This window comes from Python bivittatus, unplaced genomic scaffold (assembly GCF_059951505.1).
Source record: "Python bivittatus isolate LINGU-HERP-01145 unplaced genomic scaffold, Pbiv_v1 ctg000620_np1212, whole genome shotgun sequence".
In the NCBI taxonomy this organism is placed as follows: Eukaryota; Metazoa; Chordata; class Lepidosauria; order Squamata; family Pythonidae; genus Python; species Python bivittatus.
In genome coordinates, this window is record NW_028277089.1 from 123,230 (window position 1) to 138,230 (window position 15,001).

At 54.1% G+C, this 15,001-nt stretch overlaps 1 protein-coding gene across 8 annotated transcripts in view; it reads left to right on the forward strand.

The window, feature by feature from the left end:
- The window catches only part of DHX34 (DExH-box helicase 34), a 55,769-nt gene that overhangs the window by 10,573 nt on the left and 30,195 nt on the right, over positions 1-15,001 (forward strand). For 7 of the 8 annotated variants that reach the window (XM_088150981.1, XM_088150978.1, XM_088150977.1 and 4 more), the window contains exons 9-15: positions 736-909; positions 1,229-1,334; positions 10,504-10,716; positions 13,768-13,874; positions 13,975-14,292; positions 14,486-14,665; positions 14,791-14,941. In XM_088150981.1, coding sequence (XP_088007107.1) covers positions 736-909; positions 1,229-1,334; positions 10,504-10,716; positions 13,768-13,874; positions 13,975-14,292; positions 14,486-14,665; positions 14,791-14,941 — 1,249 coding nt within the window. The remainder of the gene's footprint in view (positions 1-735; positions 910-1,228; positions 1,335-10,503; positions 10,717-13,767; positions 13,875-13,974; positions 14,293-14,485; positions 14,666-14,790; positions 14,942-15,001) is intronic. The other variant, XM_088150983.1, reaches the window with a different exon arrangement.

The window sequence follows — 15,001 nt, forward strand, 5'->3', positions numbered from 1 at the left end:
AGGTACTGTCTTTTCTCTGATCAAACAAGTCAATCTGGCCATCTCAGCAAGTTCCATCATCTTCACCAATGGTTATTTTTCCATTGTGAGTAGTGCTGAATCTTTCCATCTTCGTGCATACAGTAATCTCACTGCAGTTATGTACAAAAACAAAGTTCCATGACTTTTTTCCAACTGTTTGTCCATCAATCCCAAAAGAAAAACCTCTGGTCTCAATTGTATATTAATCTTTAGAATACTCTGAACCAGGGCTTGTATTGGAATCCAAAATTCTCTAGCTTTTTTACATGTCCACAAACATTTGCAATTTCTCTAGGGATGCTGGGGCCCCTTCCTCTTTTTCTGTTTCCAATTTATACTTCTGGAGAGCGGCAGGCAGCTCCCTGCGAACCAGGGAAGCCTCTCAGCTCAGTGGCAGAGAGAAGGTCGGCAGGCAGTGGCACCCTCGGCTTCTGAAGTGAATGCCAGGTGGCACCCGTCGCTTTGGAAGAGCATAGGAAGGCAGGCTAGTTTGAGGCCTACCTGCCTCGCCTGGAAGTGGATGTTTGCAAGGTTGGGAGGCTGGATTGGGGGCTGGCCTGACCCTTCTATGGGGCTCTGCTGAAGGTCTTAGGAGGCCCTTTGGCTACTGTGGCCCACACGGGCCTGGGCTTGTGGCTGGGAGGGGGGGTGCGCATGTGTGTGTGTGGCTGCTTATCTCTGCAGCTGTCTGGTTGTGTTGCTGTCACCCTGCAGGATGTGAAGTTCCAGCTGCGGCATGACATGGAGGAGCTGCAGGCAGCTGCCTCTGAAGCCCAGGGGCTCTCGTCCAGCCAGCTGGCTCTCCTGCAGTTAGTGCTGGGCCGCGGCCTTTATCCTCAGCTGGCTGTCCCAGACCCCTTCAATGAGACCCGCAAGAATTCGGAACAGGCGAGTGCCCCTGCTGCCCCCCGCCCTGGCTGGTCTATCTTACTAATGGTCAGATCTGAGCCGTGAGCCTTCTCCTGTGGGGAGTGGGTTGGAGTCACGCATGGAGGGCAGGCAGGTCTCCCTGGGCTTTCAAGAGGTCGATTGTCTCCTAATCTGTTCCCTGCCCTGCTTGTTTGTTTGTTATTTTATCCATTACTTCAGTCTGTGGGGCCGCCCATCTCAAGTACCATATGTGACTCTGGGTGGCTTCCACAGTTAAAAACAAAAGCAAAGAGTACCATATAAAAGCATACAAAAACCATGGTTGTTTGCTCTCCAGATCTTCCACACGAGAGAGAAAGCTGGTGTTGTCCTGCACCCCACCAGCGTGTTTGCTGATGCCCCAGAGCTGCTGCATTCGGACCCCAACCCTGGCAGAGACACAGGTGAGGGGGAAGCCCGAGGACAGCCACCTTTCAGGCGAGTCTGTCTCCAGGCGACCTCAAGACCTTTCCGTGCAGCTCTCTTGGTAGCAGCTTTCCTTTCCCTTCTTCCGGGATCTTTTTTTCAGCTGTGTAATCTAGTATGCCCTGGCGGTTGGAAATAATTGTTCCTGTCTCGTTTTGAAGCCTGACTTTGATATGAAATTGTGATGGTATGGAAGGAGGGGCAACCCACTTTTTCAACTCAGGATTATTTGGCAGAAGGAATAAATAATTTTATTGGAAAAGAAGCGTGGAGAGAAAATGAACCTCATGCAGTGCTTTCTTATTTTATTTATATTTCAAATCTGGATACCACTCATCTCACGAGGAAATGACTCTGGGCAGTTTACAATAAAAACAAATAAATATTAATTAAAATACAATAAAAATAGTATACAAATACAATAAAACCAAATACATACATAAATAATATCTTCCAAGGTGCTGGTGATTGAAAAGATATTAACATACGGGAGCATCTTCAAGGTGCTAGCCACCCCCAGGATTGGTTGCCCCTCTTCTCGCCCCATGCCAGTTGGCAGAGCCAGGTCTTGAGTGCCTTCTGGAAGGTCAAGAGAGTAGGGGCCTGCTTCCCCTCTGGGGGGAGGGTATTCTGTAGGGTGGGGGCCACAGCAGAGAAGGCTCTCCTTCTGGGCCCTGCCAGTTGACATTCATTGGTTGACGGGGTCCGCAGCATGCCCTCTGCTTGACTGGGGGGTGAGACGGCCCCTCAGGTAACCTGCTCCCATGCCACGTAGGGTTTTAAGGTGATAACCGACACCTTGCATTGGACCTGGAAGCAAACGGACCCAATGCAGCTCCTGCAGTAAAGGTGTAATGTGCCATCTTTGGGGCACCCAGGATTGCCCGCATGGCCGTATTTTCAGCCAGATGTAGCTTCCAGATACTCTTCAAGGGTAGCCCCCTATAGAGCACATTGCAGTATTCCTATCAACCTGAAGCTTCTGTTGCTGCTTATTTATAATTTATATCGTTATACTTGCTAGATTTAAAGGTCTGTGTCTGTTACCCTTGAGCGAAAGGGTAATTGCAGATGGATCTGCTTCTTGAAATGGGTTGGCAGAGTGCTTCACCCTGAGCAGAGGCGGGTTTTGACATCAAAGAAAGTAGGAAAGCAGAAAGGATAGATCAGCCAGACTTGAAACATAGGAATAAACCTTGGATAACGTTTTTTAGAATTGGCAGCGTATTTATATTGTGATGATGACGCTATCCGTTCAATCGTGTCTGATTCTTGGCGATTCTGTGGATTAGCTCTCTCCACATTTTCCGATTTTGTACGGCTTCTTTTAGTTGTTTTACGCTCTGGTTGGTGTTGGCTTTGATGGTGTCTAGCCACCATGTTTTCTGGCGGCCTCGTTTCCTTTTACTGCTGACCATTCCGAGCACAACTGCCTTTTCCAGTGAGTTTGATTGCATGACACGGCCAAAATAAGTAAGGCATAATTTTGGGATTTTGCTTTCCAGCGATGTATCTGGTTTTATACACTCCAAAACTTGCTTGTTTGTCACTTTTGCTGTCCAAGGAATGTGCAGGAGCCTTCTCCAGCATCACAGCTCGAACAAGTCGATTTTCCTCCTGTCTGGTTTTTTTATGGTTCAACTTTTGCAACCATAGGTAGCTATGGGAAACACGATGGTGTAAACTAATCTGCATTTAGTTGCCAGGCTGATGTTCTTGCATTCATTCATTCATTCATTCATTCATTCATTCATTTGTCTATCATATTTATATAGCCCGCCTGTTTCACACAAGGTGACTCTGGGCGGTGTACAACAATTTTCCATATTTGATTCATGCTCATTGCTGTGCAACCTAGTGTGATTCTACGCTTTATTTCTGAACTGCATTCACTGTTTTGATCAATCTGCGATCCTAGGAAGGTGAATCCTTGCACACTTTCCGTCTCTTCACCTCAATTGCTATTTTGACATTTCCATTCCTCACAGTGGTCATGAGCTTAGTCTTTTTGATGTTTAGGAAGAGGCCATGTTTCTCGCTTCCTTCTTTAATTCTTTTGATCAGATGTTTCAGGCCTTTGGTTTTTGAGAGGAGAGAGCGTCATTAGCACGTTGAAGATCATTGATGTTCCTTCCTCCAGTCTTTACTCTGACTGTTAATTCTTCAAGTTCAACTTCCTCATGATTACTTTGGCATACGGGTTGAATAAGGAAGGTGAAAGAATGCAACCTTGTCGCACTCCTTTCTCTATCTTGAACCAATCAGTGTCTCCATATGGTGTTCACAGACTGGTTTCCTGATTTGTGTACAGTGACTGCACCAACTTCACCAGATGTTTTGGCAACCCCAGGTCTTCCATGGCTCTCCATAGCTTGTCATGATCAACACAATCAAATTTATTGTAGTCAATAAAGCAGATGTAGATGTTCTTTTGATACTGAGATTTTTCCATGATCCAGCGTAGATTTGCAATATGGTCGCGAGTGCCATGTGTGAGATTTGCCCCGTTCGACAGAGAAACTCTCGTGACACGTGTGGTTCACAAAGAAGGTTTACTCATGCGTAACGTAGTAGTCACAAGCAAAGCCAGGACTGGCTTGGTACAATTGCATCACTTGTTATATTCCCCCCTTCCCGCGCTTTTTCCCGCCTCGTGATCGCGTTGCGGCTGTGGGCTATTAGGCCCCCCAATGTCCCCCCTGATCATTCATGATGGCAGGGTCGGTCAGAGTCCATTGTCCTTGATTGCCAGTCCCCCTCCGGCTGGGTTGGCCCCTCCCTGCTACGTGCAGACCCGCGGGTTCTGTGCTGCGTTGCGATCTTGTTTCGCTGCCCTGCGGCCCCGTTCCTTGCTTGCTCGCGCCGTTATCAGTTCATAATTAAAAGCTTCCGCTGCGGTTTTCCTGTTTAGCTGGCCGCAGGTGGCTCGTTAATTAGCGGCGCTTTCGGTTCCTCTTTTCCCCGCTAGCTACCGCCGGTGGATTCCGCGTGGTCTGGTTGCGAGCTTCCCTGCAACCCCGTGCTTCCCTGAAGCCTCGTGCTGACCGAACCTGACATGCCGCCCCCCTGACGACAACTCCCCCCCCTCGGTCCTATTTCGGCTTCCCGGGGTATTTACTGTAAAAGTCCCGCACTAGGTCCGGCGCCCTTATGTGGGTTTTACTCACCCATTCGCTGTGGGACTTGGGGAAATGTTTCCATTGCACTAGGAGCTGGGTCTGCCCCTTGTGCCTCCGGGCGTCCAGTATCCGGTTGATTTCGAAATGCTGCTCCCCCCCGACCATGATGGGTGGTGGTACTCCCTCCGCCTTGTGCCAGGCGTTCCCCGGCTGGTGCAACTTTAGCAGGCTGCAATGGAACACCGGGTGGATCTTCCCGAGGCTTTTCGGGAGCGTCAGCCTGACGGTCACCGGATTGATGATCTCCGAAATGGGGAACGGCCCCACAAACCTCGGGCTGAGTTTTTTCGATGCCTGGTGCGTCTTTAGGTTTTTGGTTGACAGATACACCTGGTCCCCCACTTTCCACTGTTCCTCGGGGAGCCTCTTGCGGTCCGCGTGCTTCTTGTAGTCGGCTTTGGCTCTTTGCAATGCCGCGTGCGCCGCTCGCCGGGTCTCGTCGATTTGGGCGAACCAGGCGTCCAGGGAGTTGATCTGGGATTCCGGCTGAGGCAGCTCCGGCATGGGGACGAAATCTCTCCCGGTGGCTACTTTGAACGGAGAGAACCCGGTGCTCTTGTGGACGGCGTTGTTGTATGCCACCTCCGCGAATGGTAGTAGCTCCGCCCAATCGTCCTGTTGGTGCCCCACGTAGCAGCGCAGGTACTGTTCGAGCCCCCGTTCAGGCGTTCCGTGGCTCCGTCCGTCTGCGGGTGCGCCGCGGAGGATAGGGCTTGTTTCGTCCCCACCCGCTTCAGGAACTCCCGCCAGAACCGCGCGATGAAGTTGCCGCCCCGATCGCTGACGATACGTCGAGGTGCGCCGTGGAGTCGGTAGACATGTTGCACGAACAGTTTCGCCAGCCCCTCGGCCGTGGGGACTCGCCGGCACGCTACAAAGTGCGCTTGTTTGGAGAATAAGTCCGTGACCACCCAAATGGCGGTCTTCCCCTTACTCTCCGGGAGCTCCACTATGAAGTCCATGGCGACCTCTTGCCAAGGCCCGTCGGGTTCCGCTACCGGCTGGAGTAGGCCTCTAGGTTTGCCTTTGGCTCCTTTCGCTGTTGCGCACACCGGGCAACCCCCCGAGTACGCCTCCACGTCCTTCCGGAGCGTGGGCCACCAAAACTGCCGCCGGATTAAGTGGAGTGTCTTTACGAAGCCGTAATGCCCCGCGCTCCGGCTGTCGTGGGCTCTCTCCATGACCTCCCGTCGGCAACCCTCGGGCACGTACAGCTTTCCTTCGTGCCACCACAACCCCTCTTGGCCGGTTAGCGCCTCTCGGTTCTGCTTGAGCCAACCGTCCCGCTCCGCTGCCTCCGCGAACCCTTGCCTTACTTCAGACGCTGCGTCCCGTCGCTCCCCCTTGGTCTGGCTTCGGGTCACCGCCTTTGCAGCCAGCCTGCTGGCGGGGATGACGGAGTCCACGATCTCCTCCCGTAGGCTGGCGTGTTGGGGCATGCGAGACAGTCCATCCGCTAAGAAGTTGCGCTTCCCGGGGATGTGTTTCAGTGTGAACCTGAACCTCCCGAAGTATTGGGACCACCGTGCCTGTTTGGGGGATAGCTTACGCGGGGTCTTCAGGGCCTCGAGGTTCTTATGGTCCGTCCACACCTCGAACGGTTCAGTTGCCCCCTCCAGTAGATGCCTCCACGTGGCCAGCGCCCACTTGACCGCGTACGCCTCTTTCTCCCACACCATCCACCTCCTCTCCGTCTCGGTGAATTTGCGGGAGGCGTAGGCGCACGGGTGGATGGCCCCTCCGGGCTGGGTTGGAGCAGGACTGCTCCCGTTGCCACGTCTGATGCATCCACTTGGATTATAAACCGCCGGTCTGGGTCGGGATGGCGCAGGATCGGCTCCGCGGTGAACCGCTGTTTTAGTTCCTCAAACGCCCCTGGCATTCTGCAGTCCACGCGAGTGCCATGCTGGGCTTGGGGGTTTCCCAGTGCCCTTGGTTTTTAGCAGGTCGGTTAGGGGAAGGGCGATTTGGGCGAAGTTCGGGATGAACTGACGATAGAAGTTCGCAAACCCTAGGAAGCTTTGGAGTTGCCTCCGGGTTCGCGGCGCTTCCCAGCCCAGGACATCCCTTACTTTCGCCGGGTCCATCTCAATTCCCCGGCTGGATATTCGGTAGCCGAGGTAGTCTAGTTGCTCTCGATGGAACTCGCATTTCGAGAGCTTTGCGTACAGCTGTGCCTTCAGCAGTCTCTGGAGCACCGTGCGCACCAGGCTCACGTGCTCCGCCAGGGTCTCGGTGTAGATGAGGATGTCGTCCAGGTAGACCAGGACGCCCCGGTAGAGTAGGTCGTGCAGCACCTCATTAATTAGCTGCATAAATACCCCCGGGGCCCCTTTTAATCCGAACGGCATCACGGAAAACTGGTAGCTTCCGAGCGGGGTGTTGAACGCCGTCTTCCACTCATCTTTTGCGCGGATCCTAACTCTGAAGTAGGCTTCGCGCAAGTCCAGTTTTGTGAACACCCTCCCCTTCGACAGATGCGACATCAAGTCCTTCATCAGGGGGAGGGGGTATTTGTACTCCGTGCTGATTGCGTTCAGCCCCCGGTAGTCTACGCACATACGGAGCGAGCCGTCCTTCTTCTCCCGGAATAACACCGGGGCCGCTAATGGTGACTTCGCGGGTTGGATGAATCCCCGTGCTAGGTTCTTGTCTATGAACTCGCGCAGGGCTCCCATCTCCCTCCTCGACAGGGAGTACATTTTTGGCTTAGGCAGGGTCGCTCCTGGCTCTAGCTCGATGGCGCAATCACTGGGCCGGTGTGGTGGGAGCTGGTCAGACTCCTTCTCCCCGAACGCTGCCGCCAGGTCTCGATACTGCCTCGGGATTCCGCCGCCCGTCGGGGGTTCCCCGGGTCCGGCCCCTCGCTTTGCGGTCGCCTCGCCAGTCGCCGCTGCCTCCCCTCGCCTCGGGATCGTGGCGGGTCTCCGGGGTCCCGGCGCTGCTGCTGCTGCTGTTGCTGTTGCCGCCCGGGTCTCGGGCCCCATCTGCTCTCGCCCCGTCTCCCGGTGTCCTGGACCCTCCGCTTGTCCGCCGGTGGTTGCGGCTGCCTCCGTCTCCACGGCTCGGTCCCCTCTGCTCTCGCCCCTCGCCGGTCTGTCGACCCCGAACCGCACTGCCTCCGCCGTCCAGTCGACTCGTGGGTTCCGCCGCCGCAGCCACGCCAAGCCGAGTACCACCGCGTAGTCGGCCACCGGGACCACCACGAACCTCAGTTCTTCCCGGTGACTCCCGATCGTCATCTGGACCGGCTCGGTGTAATACTGAGCTGGCCCCCCCCCTGCCAGCGTGCCATCTAACTGGCTGAATGAAATGGGCTCCCGGAGGCGCCTCAGCTGTAGCCCGAGCCCCGAGACCACCGCTGGGTGCATCAAGCAGTGGGTGCAGCCCGAGTCCAGTAGCGCCCGTAGCTGCGCCTCCCTCCGGATCTCACCCCCGGACGTGTATCCTCACCCGGAACGGTGGGCAGTCCTCGTCTCCTATTGGGTCCGCGCGCCTCGACTCCCTGCTCGCACTGGGACGCCGTTCAGTGCGAGCGCGCCTCGTTTCCCGCCGGCTCCGAGTCCTCTCCGGAGGATGCTGTCTCCGGGGTCGACCACCCCCGCGTCCTTTCTCGGTCACCGCCGCCACTGCCCCCTTCCGCGGTCGGTCACCGGTCCTTTTCCCGTTCGCACGCGGGGTTTTGACTTCGGGCCGTGGTGGGGCGCCTTCCCGCTCCGTCGGGCACTGCGCCGCTCGGTGGCCTCTGCCTCCGCATCGGAAGCTCAGATTCGGGGCTCTGGTCGCCTCTCGCCTCCCGGTGGACTGCCGTCGACCGCTCCGTCTCTCCTCGGGGGTCCTCTCCCTCGGCCGGTCCCTCGTCTGGTCCCGTCGTCTTGTGCTCTGTTGGATCTGCCGCCACGCCGATTCCGCCGTTCCGGCCAGCCAGATCCAATCCTTCACTGTGGCCGGGTCGTCCCGCCCCAGTGCCCGTTCCAGGATCTCTGGGTTGAGTCCCCTCTTAAAATACTTCACCTTCAGGGACTCCGGCCAGTCCGCGAGCTTCTCGGCCAACCTCCGGAACTCCAGGGCATATTCCGATACCGATTTGCCCCGCTGCCTGAATTGTAGGATGTCGTCCTCCGCCCGCTTGGCGCTCAATGTGTCCTCGAATCTGTCCCGGAGCGCCTGCATGAAGTCCGGGAAACTCCGTAGTTCCGCCGCGTTGGCATCGTACAGCCCGATCACCCAGCTGGCGGCTTGGCCATCTAGCAGCTCGGCCACGTAGGATACCCTGTCCTCGTCTCTAGCGAATAGGTGACCACCCCTCTGCATGAACCCCCTGACGTGCGTCAGAAAGTGCGGCAGCTGTTCGGGGTCCCCTGAGAACTTCCCAGTGATACCTCGAAGTCTCAGGGCGTCTGCCGCCCGTTGGTCCTCCGACCGGGGCGCCGTGGGTGGTGCCGGCGGGGGTGTCGGACCGCCCCCCTGTCGCTCGCCTCCTCGTTCACCGCCGGTGGCCCCACTCTCTGTAGTAGGGTCTGGAGCATCGCCTCCACGGCGTCTAGGCGTCGCTCGACTCTCTCCTCTAGTCGGGCGAATTTCTCGCTCCACTCACGGTTCCGGAACCCCGAACCCCGGGTCATCGTAACGCCCGAATCGTCTGGTCCTTGGTTCACGCCCATCGACCACCGCTCGGATGGAGTGCGCCCGGCCCTGGCCGCTGCCCCGTCGCTCCCGGGCGGCTCCGACCGCCCTTCCGCGAGCCTGGATCCCTCGCGCTCCAGCTGACCCACGGATTCCTCGTCGCTGGTCATGCCTGTATTGAGAAAGAAAACGCTCCTCGGTGGTACCGGGTAGCGCTGACGGTGAGTCCTGGCTTTATGTGAGATTTGCCCTGTTCGACAGAGAAACTCTCGTGACACGTGTCGTTCACAAAGAAGGTTTACTCATGCGTAACGTAGTAGTCACAAGCAAAGCCAGGACTGGCTTGGTACAATTGCATCACTTGTTATATTCCCCCCTTCCCGCGCTTTTTCCCGCCTCGTGATCGCGTTGCGGCTGTGGGCTATTAGGCCCCCCAATGTCCCCCCTGATCGTTCATGATGGCAGGGTCGGTCAGAGTCCATTGTCCTTGATTGCCAGTCCCCCTCCGGCTGGGTTGGCCCCTCCCTGCTACGTGCAGACCCGCGGGTTCTGTGCTGCGTTGCGATCTTGTTTCGCTGCCCTGCGGCCCCGTTCCTTGCTTGCTCGCGCCGTTATCAGTTCATAATTAAAAGCTTCCGCTGCGGTTTTCCTGTTTAGCTGGCCGCAGGTGGCTCGTTAATTAGCGGCGCTTTCGGTTCCTCTTTTCCCCGCTAGCTACCGCCGGTGGATTCCGCGTGGTCTGGTTGCGAGCTTCCCTGCAACCCCGTGCTTCCCTGAAGCCTCGTGCTGACCGAACCTGACACCATGACCCCCTTCTGAAGCCAGCTTGAACATCTGGTAATTCCCTTTTGATGGTCGGTGCCAGACGTTGTATGATCTTAAGGAGAATCTTGCTAATATGAGGAATGAGGGCAATTTTGTGGTAATTGGAGCAGTCCTTGGAGTTGCCCTTTTTTGGCAATGGAATGAACGTTGATCATTTCCAACTCTGTGGCCATGTGTTCGTTTCCCAAACTTTCTGGCACAAGGCTGTGATGGTTGTGGGTGGTACAGGCCACAGCAATTCTGCAGGGATGGTACCAGCACCTGGGGCCTTGTCGTTTGGCAGTTGGCTCATTGTCCACACAACTTTCTTCCTGAAAGATGGCTGGTTCCCTTTCTGCATCCCTTTCCTCCTCATCCTGAGGAGGCTGGGCCTCTTTGCTGCTGGCATATAGCTCTTCTGTATATTCTCGCCATCTGTTCTTGACACCTTGTTAGTCGGCCAGTTCTTTCCCTTGCTTGATTTTGATGATGCTTTTATGAGCGGTAAATGGTGTTTGAATCCTTTTGACTTGCGCAGATGGATTCCTGATGTGGGCCTTCGTGCAGTCCTACCTCTTGCAACGCTGGTCCCAGCAAACTTCGCTGTCTTTCCTTGCTGCTCTTCGGAAATCCGCATTCAGTCTCCTTGCTTCCTCCCGCTTGCCTGCTGCTCTGGCTGCTTTTCTTTGCTTGGCTAGTCCGATGGTTTCATCTGAGAAACGCCTGCGCTTTTTCCCTGGCTCCTTCTACGGTATGTGTTCAACCGCTGTTCCAATGACGGTCGATTTAATTTCCTGCCACAGTTTGTTGGGCATCTTCTCAGCAGTGCCCAGCAGTTCAAACCTATTTTTTACCTCAGTGGCATATGTGGAAGGGGTTTTGGTGATGTCAGACTTTTTGGGTGGTGCTGCCTTTTTGATGCTGTGTAATTTGGCTCTGATCGTGGCCACCAACAATTCATGATCTGAACTGCAGTCGGCACCCGGATGCGTCTTGACATCGAGGACTGAAGTGGTCCATCAATGGCTGCATAGGACAGAGTCAATCTGACTATGGTGTAGCTTATTTGGTGAGGTCCAAGTGTATAAGCGACACTTGTGCTCATGATTCAAATTGATTTTCATGGCAAAATTGTACCCGATTGCCTGCATCATTCCTCTCCCAAAGCCCAAAGCTGCCAGTGATGCCTGATTCTGCTTGGCTGTCAACTTTTGCATTAAAATCACCCAGTATGTAAACAATGTCTTTTTGGGACACTTGCTTCAAAGTTTTTTCGATGCTGGCATAGAAACCCTCTATTTCAAGCTTTGTTGTATCAGTCATTGGGGCATAGACTTGGACAACTGTGATTTTAAGGGGCTTGGCACAGATTCGGATGGTCATAATGCGATTGTTTACCATCCAGAAGATTTCCACTGCTTGGGCATAAACTTTCGTGCTTGTGAGAAATGCCACTCCATTCATTTTCCTGGTGTCATGTCCTGAGTAATAACAATGAATTCCTCAGACTGGAAATAGCCATTGTCTATCCCGCGTAGCTCACTGACGGCAAGGAGGTTGATTTTCAACCTGGCCATCTCGCATTTGATGATACCCGATGTACGCCGGCTCATTCCTTGGGCATTCCACATTGCTATCCGGTGTGTCTTCGTGCAGCGCGGACCCTGGTTCCTGCTGGGTTCGCCATCAAGTGCGCCATTGATGCCTTGACTGTTCACTGCACGTCCTCGCTCTTCCCCAGCAGCTTGTTAGATACCTTCTGGCCTGGGGGTCCTACCATGGGGCACCATAACTGAATCATTTGAGAGCCTGTCCATAAAATTTTCTTGGTGAGGTTTTTACATGTAGGTTGCTAGGTCTTTCTTCCACCCTCCCCATTTATCCGGGTTTGGGACTGGCATACAATTGCATGGCTGGGTTATTTATATTGTAGGAGATTTATTATGTAATCATTCCAGGTAGTCTTTGACCACAGACCAGTGTTCTGAGAACTGGTGTATGTGTTACATGCATTTGACCCCAGATGAAGTAGAAACTTCCTTTTTTTAAAATTGAGAGTACTCACTGACCAGTATCTATAACTAGATTATGATCTTGTGCTGTAAGCAACATACTTTTTGCAGAGAAAAGACAGAAAGCACAAACACAAACAGCAAATGGTGAAAATGACTCCCCAGTGGAAGTTCCCCAGGTTGGAAGAGAAGAACTCCAGCAAAGCAGGGATCAGAGTTCTATATCCCCTTAAAGAATCTCATGGCCTCATTCCAGAACCATCTAAGTATTTTGCAGAGGTAGCAGAAAGCCATGCAAAAAGGCAATATTATTTAGTTATTTATTTACTTAATTAGTATGCTTCCCAATGACTCTGCATGGCTCACAAATAGACACATTTTAAAAAGGAAACAAAAATAAAGAATAAAAAATGGTAAAGTTTTTTTATTTTGTTTTTTAAAATGACAAAACCTGGACAGGAATGAAAAAATGTAAGAAATCCACACGATCCAAGGGGGTTTCGCTCACCTTCACCAAAGACTGGGGGAACACCAGCTGGGTAGAGGGCTTCCAGTTCTCAGGGGGACCTCATTCCAGCGGGCAGGTGCTGTGGCAGAGAAGGTGCACTTCTGGGGTCCTGATGGATGGCATTGTTTAATCAAAGGAATCCGAAGCGTGCCAACCCTGCCAGATCAATACCGTGGGAGATAATGTGCTAAATATTCAGAGGGGCAGTTTTTAAATGCACTGGGACTATGAGAGAGAGATTTGTCAGCGATATGAAAAGTCTGATTCTGTGACCTCAAGTTTATCTGTATGGCACTGGAATGGGATATAGTCCCACGTAGGGAACTAAGATATGGAAGAGAAATACGTTCGCATGAAACGCAGATGGAAAGGAAGGAGGAGGTGAAATTGTTGGGCTGTGGCCTGTTTGAAGACCCTCAACACCCGTAGTCTTGTAAACTGAATCAGTGAAAATCCAAAGGGTTACTGGCAACCTGAAGTGCTAAATCACGTGAAAGTCTCTCTCCTCGCTTTGCGTCTTCAGTCTGACTTTGCAGCAGTGGTAATGGTTTACTTTTGAAAGAATTTTACTGTGGGGGGGGGATTGCTATATTGTATTAGAATTGTAGGAAAGGAAAAGGACTTCTCTGAAATTCTGCTTTTGGCTTTCAGCTTCCCATGTCAGTACTCTTATTCTAGCTGGACTGGGATTACATAGCTTGATGGCAGAGGGTTGAATACGTACATGTCTGGGTTCATACATCGTCCAGGAACATAATGTGGGTGGTTTTTGCTTGTTACACTGTGCGAGTCCATTCTGTTGTGGCTTGTTCAACAAATCACAGTTACTGTAAGTAAGCCGTGTCTTCGTGCTGCTTCGTGAGCCTATCCTGTGTATGGGGGGGGGGTTCTTGGCAGGCAGCAGTTACCAAGTCTGGCCACTGCACGTGGCCAGTGAGAAGACCGGGCGCTGCTGCTCAGGCGCTGCCTTTCTTCTGGGTCTGCACCTGTGTGGAGCCTGCGTGCTCCTCCGTGCAAGGCAAGGCAAGGCAGTTGGGAGCCCTGGGTCAGGTAAAGGGTCGCGTTGAAGCAGCTGAGAAGAGGAAATTGCAAGCAGGAGCAAACGGTTCCGGTAAAATTTCCTCTTCCGTTATGGCTAGTTTGGCTGGAGGGTGGTCAAGGGTGGTGAGCTAGTCTGGCCCAAGGCCCAGAATGTCTAGACTTCTCAGAGCCCCTTCTGAGGTTGGGAAGGACGAGAGGAGGCTTTCAGAGGAACCTGAGGGAGTGGTCTTCTGGTCCACAGATGCCAAGGAGAGGCTCAGCAGCTACCACCAAATCCTGCCTTTCGTCTCACTGCTGGAGACCCAAAAGCCCTACCTCGTGAACTGCCTCCGCCTACCGGCACTGCAGGTGAGCGGGCTCTGGAGCGAGGCAGGCCGCGCACCTGGCCTCCAGCCTTTGTTCCTCTCCTTTTGAAATCCCAGGGCTTTTCTCCTGCTCTTCTCCCCAGGCACTATTGCTTTTGGCTCAGTCTCTCGACACCAATGCTGACTGCACGCGCATTGTTGCTGACTCCTGGCTTGAGCTCCAAGTCCCTGCGGCAGAGACAGCTGTGCGGATGCTCAGCATGGCCCTGCGTCTCAGGGCCTCTTGGGATGAAGTGCTGGACAGGTGTCTGGGGCGACGGGCAGGCCGAGCTGTGGAAGAGGAAGAGGCAGAGGCAGAGGCAGAGGCAGAGGCAGAGGCAGAGGCAGAGGCAGAGACACCATCTAGCACCCTGGAGGTGCGCCAACTTACACGCGAGCTGCTGAGCTTCCTGAAGACAGAGGTGTGTGGCTCTGCCCGTTGGGAGACAGGTGGAGGCTGGCCGAACCTGCTAGGCTGTTGTCTGGCGAGGAGAGCTCTGCTGGTGGGTGCGAGGGGCGGGGGAGAAGCCTCCTTGCTGCGGATGCCGCTGCCAGTCAGGGAGCAGGGCCTCAGCCCCTCTGCTGCTGGTCTAGACATCTTTGGTGTCCCTGTAGGTCCAGTACAGCCTCCGGCGAATGACCCTTCTGGAGCAGCAGAACCTGTATGGAGGGCCTCAGATGGCCCCTGCAGAGGTAGAAGGGCTGCCCAGCTTCTTCCAGGGGGTGCCACTGCTGCCCAACGAGGTGAAAGGTGGCTACAAGATTGGCGACTTCCTGACGTTTAATTGTCTGGCAGTGAGTCCAGGAAGGGATGGGGAGAAGGAAGAACTCCTGGGTTGGGGGTCACTCTCATTCCTGGCTGTGGGAGGGGGCAGCAGCCAACAGGCCACTCTGACCACTGCTTCCTTGTGCCCCCACAGGGTGAGGGAGACCTGTACAGTGACTGCCTGCGCAGCTTTTGGACGTGTCCACGGTGCAGCCTCTATATGCCCTTCACTCCTCTGGAGCGTGTGGCCCATGAAGAGGCCTGCCAGTCCCCTGGCCCTAAGGATGAGGAGTCCAGCCTAGAAGGCGAGTCCTTTTGTAGTTGTATTTTCAGTGGGATCTCTTGGGAGTTGGGAAGGAGAGGGA